Below are 2,289 nucleotides of genomic sequence, written 5' to 3' on the forward strand. Positions count from 1 at the left end.
CCCCCCCCTTCTACGTTTATGCTCTCCGGCCAACCTCCACCAGCTCCCCGCCGCCGAACAGCCGGGCATTTGCGGCGCAGCAGCTGTAGTCAGTATAACATGCGTTTCGACGTCTTTTACTGTTCTCAGGAGGTGGTGCTATCCCAACTGCATACCGCTGAGTTTCAGTTTGGTGATTTAGGCGACGATTCCGACACCGGGAGCGAGGACGACGATGAGGATGACGCCATCTTCGTTAGCATGGGAGGTGGTGACGTCGAACGCAAAGACGGCAACGTGGAAGCCCAAGTGGACGACGTCCAAGGCCATGTAGGAGACGTCCGAGGCCGTGAAGACGACGCCGTCCAAGGGCACGTAACCGACGTCCAGGAGGGTCAAGTGAACGACGTCCAGGGTAAAGTGGACGACTTCCAGGACGACATGGGCGAGTCTCATTGTGAAGTGGACGAAGCACATGGCGAAGTGGACGACTCCAAAGGCGAAGTGGACGACATCCCAGGCGAGGTGGATGACTTCGAAGGACGAGTGGGAGATTTCAAATGCGAAGTAGAAGACGTCAAAGGCGAGGTAGACGACGTCAAAGGTAAAGAGGACGATGCCAAAGGCGGAGATAACAGCGTCAAAGACGAGGACGGCGACGTCAAACGCAAACACGGCAACAACGAAGTCCACGTGGACGACGTTGAGGGGCAAGTGCACGACGCCGAAGGCCAAGTGGTCGGCGTCCAAGGCCAAGATAACGACGCCGAAGGCCAAGATAACGACGCCGAAGGCCAAGATAACGACGCCGAAGGGCAAGTGGTCGGCGTCCAAGGCCAAGGGAACGACGTACAAGGCGAAGTGGTCGGTGTCCACGGCCAAGTGAACGACGTACAAGGGGAAGTGGGCGAGTGGGACGATGTAGACGAGGATCAAGACGAAGAAGATGACGATGACACATCCGACGCGGACTCTTCGGACTCCTACGATTACGATGAGGAAGAACAGGAAGAACAACGGTGCGAACCTTCCACCTCCTTTTTCGAGGTCCTCCGCTCGCTGCTGCTCCCGCACGAGTACGATGCTATTGCTTAGATATTTATTCTGACAATACTCTTCCTTTCCTCAACGTGCTGGTTTAATCTTCCAACTTGATTCCTGCAGGGCAACGCTGCACCACCTGAGGCTGGCCTCGCCGCAGCTACTGCCGCTCCTGGACTCCTTTGCCAGCGCGCTGCAGCGACTCACCCTGACCGTCGATGATGACCACCACCTAAAGGGACTGCAGCAAATGACCAGCCTCAAGCATCTCACCATCTTCCTCAAGAGCGACATCTTTGTAAGCAAAGTTACCCACTTTCCTGAGTCAGTTGTATTGTTGCTCCCGCGTCCGACTGGACTGATTTTCCGGCTCCATTGAGTCTTTGTTGTTTTCAGTGCTATAGGGTCAGCGCACTGTTAAAGTCGTGCCCGAGTTCACTAGAGCGCCTTGAGCTCAGGCGTTGCAGTGACGGTTCGGTGCGAGCCCTAGGGGCGGTCGGGGTCGGGCTCACCAGCCTGCAGCACCTCGTGCTGTCCTGCCGCCGGGGCCGGAGCGTGATGGCAGGGTCCCTGAGAGTAGCGCTAGTGGGCCTACCTAACCTGCGCTCGCTCCGTCTCCTGGGGCTCGACAAGCCGACCCTGAAGCTCTCCCATCTCTCCGCCGATACCATGCCAAAGCTGGCCGTCATCGTCTTCACGGACGGCACCGGGAGTGGCTCTGACTCAGCCAGCGACTATTCGGGTTATCAAGGTGAGAAGTCGCGTCGCCGTTCCGTAATAGCGTTCCCGCTGAGAACTCAATGATCCCTTTCTTTGTCTCCGCAGACTGCCAGGACTTGGTGCGCCGCGCCGCCCCCATGCCTCTCCACGTGGTCGCCGTCTTCCGCGTGGAGCGCGACAGGCACATGATGTTCTTCGGGCACCCCGCAGGCGAGTTGTGCTCGGTGTGCGCCGAGGCCGAAGCTGCGTCAAGTTTTCGCGTGTTAAAGAACCGCCCCTTTGAGCGCGTTCAGGTCGAGAAGTGCATTAAACAAAATGCAAACGTGTAAACGCATTATTGTTGCCTAAGGCAAACGCTATTATTTGCATGGTTGCCAAACTTGGCCAACCTGATTATGTCATTTAGACGTATGCCATAAAAATAATAGTATTGTGTAAAGTTTCCCCCTCTTTTTAAGATAAGGCCTTTTCTAACCTGTACATGTACTAAATCTTATCATTAAATACCCCCTTTCTAGTGAATTTTCTTGATAACTGCAGATTTAAAGA

General features: G+C 55.4%; 1 protein-coding gene across 2 annotated transcripts in view; it reads left to right on the forward strand.

Annotated features, from left to right (window-relative positions):
- LOC113207262 (uncharacterized) overlaps positions 1-2,289 on the forward strand; it is a 31,923-nt gene that overhangs the window by 5,578 nt on the left and 24,056 nt on the right. The window contains exons 5-7 of one of the 2 annotated variants that reach the window (XM_052267720.1): positions 130-1,055; positions 1,144-1,318; positions 1,417-1,771. The exons of the other annotated variant lie outside the window; for it this stretch is intronic. Of the exons in view, the coding sequence (XP_052123680.1) occupies positions 130-1,055; positions 1,144-1,318; positions 1,417-1,771 (1,456 nt within the window). The remainder of the gene's footprint in view (positions 1-129; positions 1,056-1,143; positions 1,319-1,416; positions 1,772-2,289) is intronic. 2 annotated transcript variants of the gene reach the window in all.

This window comes from Frankliniella occidentalis, unplaced genomic scaffold, assembly GCF_000697945.3.
Source record: "Frankliniella occidentalis isolate FOCC.00 unplaced genomic scaffold, Focc_3.1 Scaffold58, whole genome shotgun sequence".
Lineage (NCBI taxonomy): Eukaryota > Metazoa > Arthropoda > Insecta > Thysanoptera > Thripidae > Frankliniella > Frankliniella occidentalis.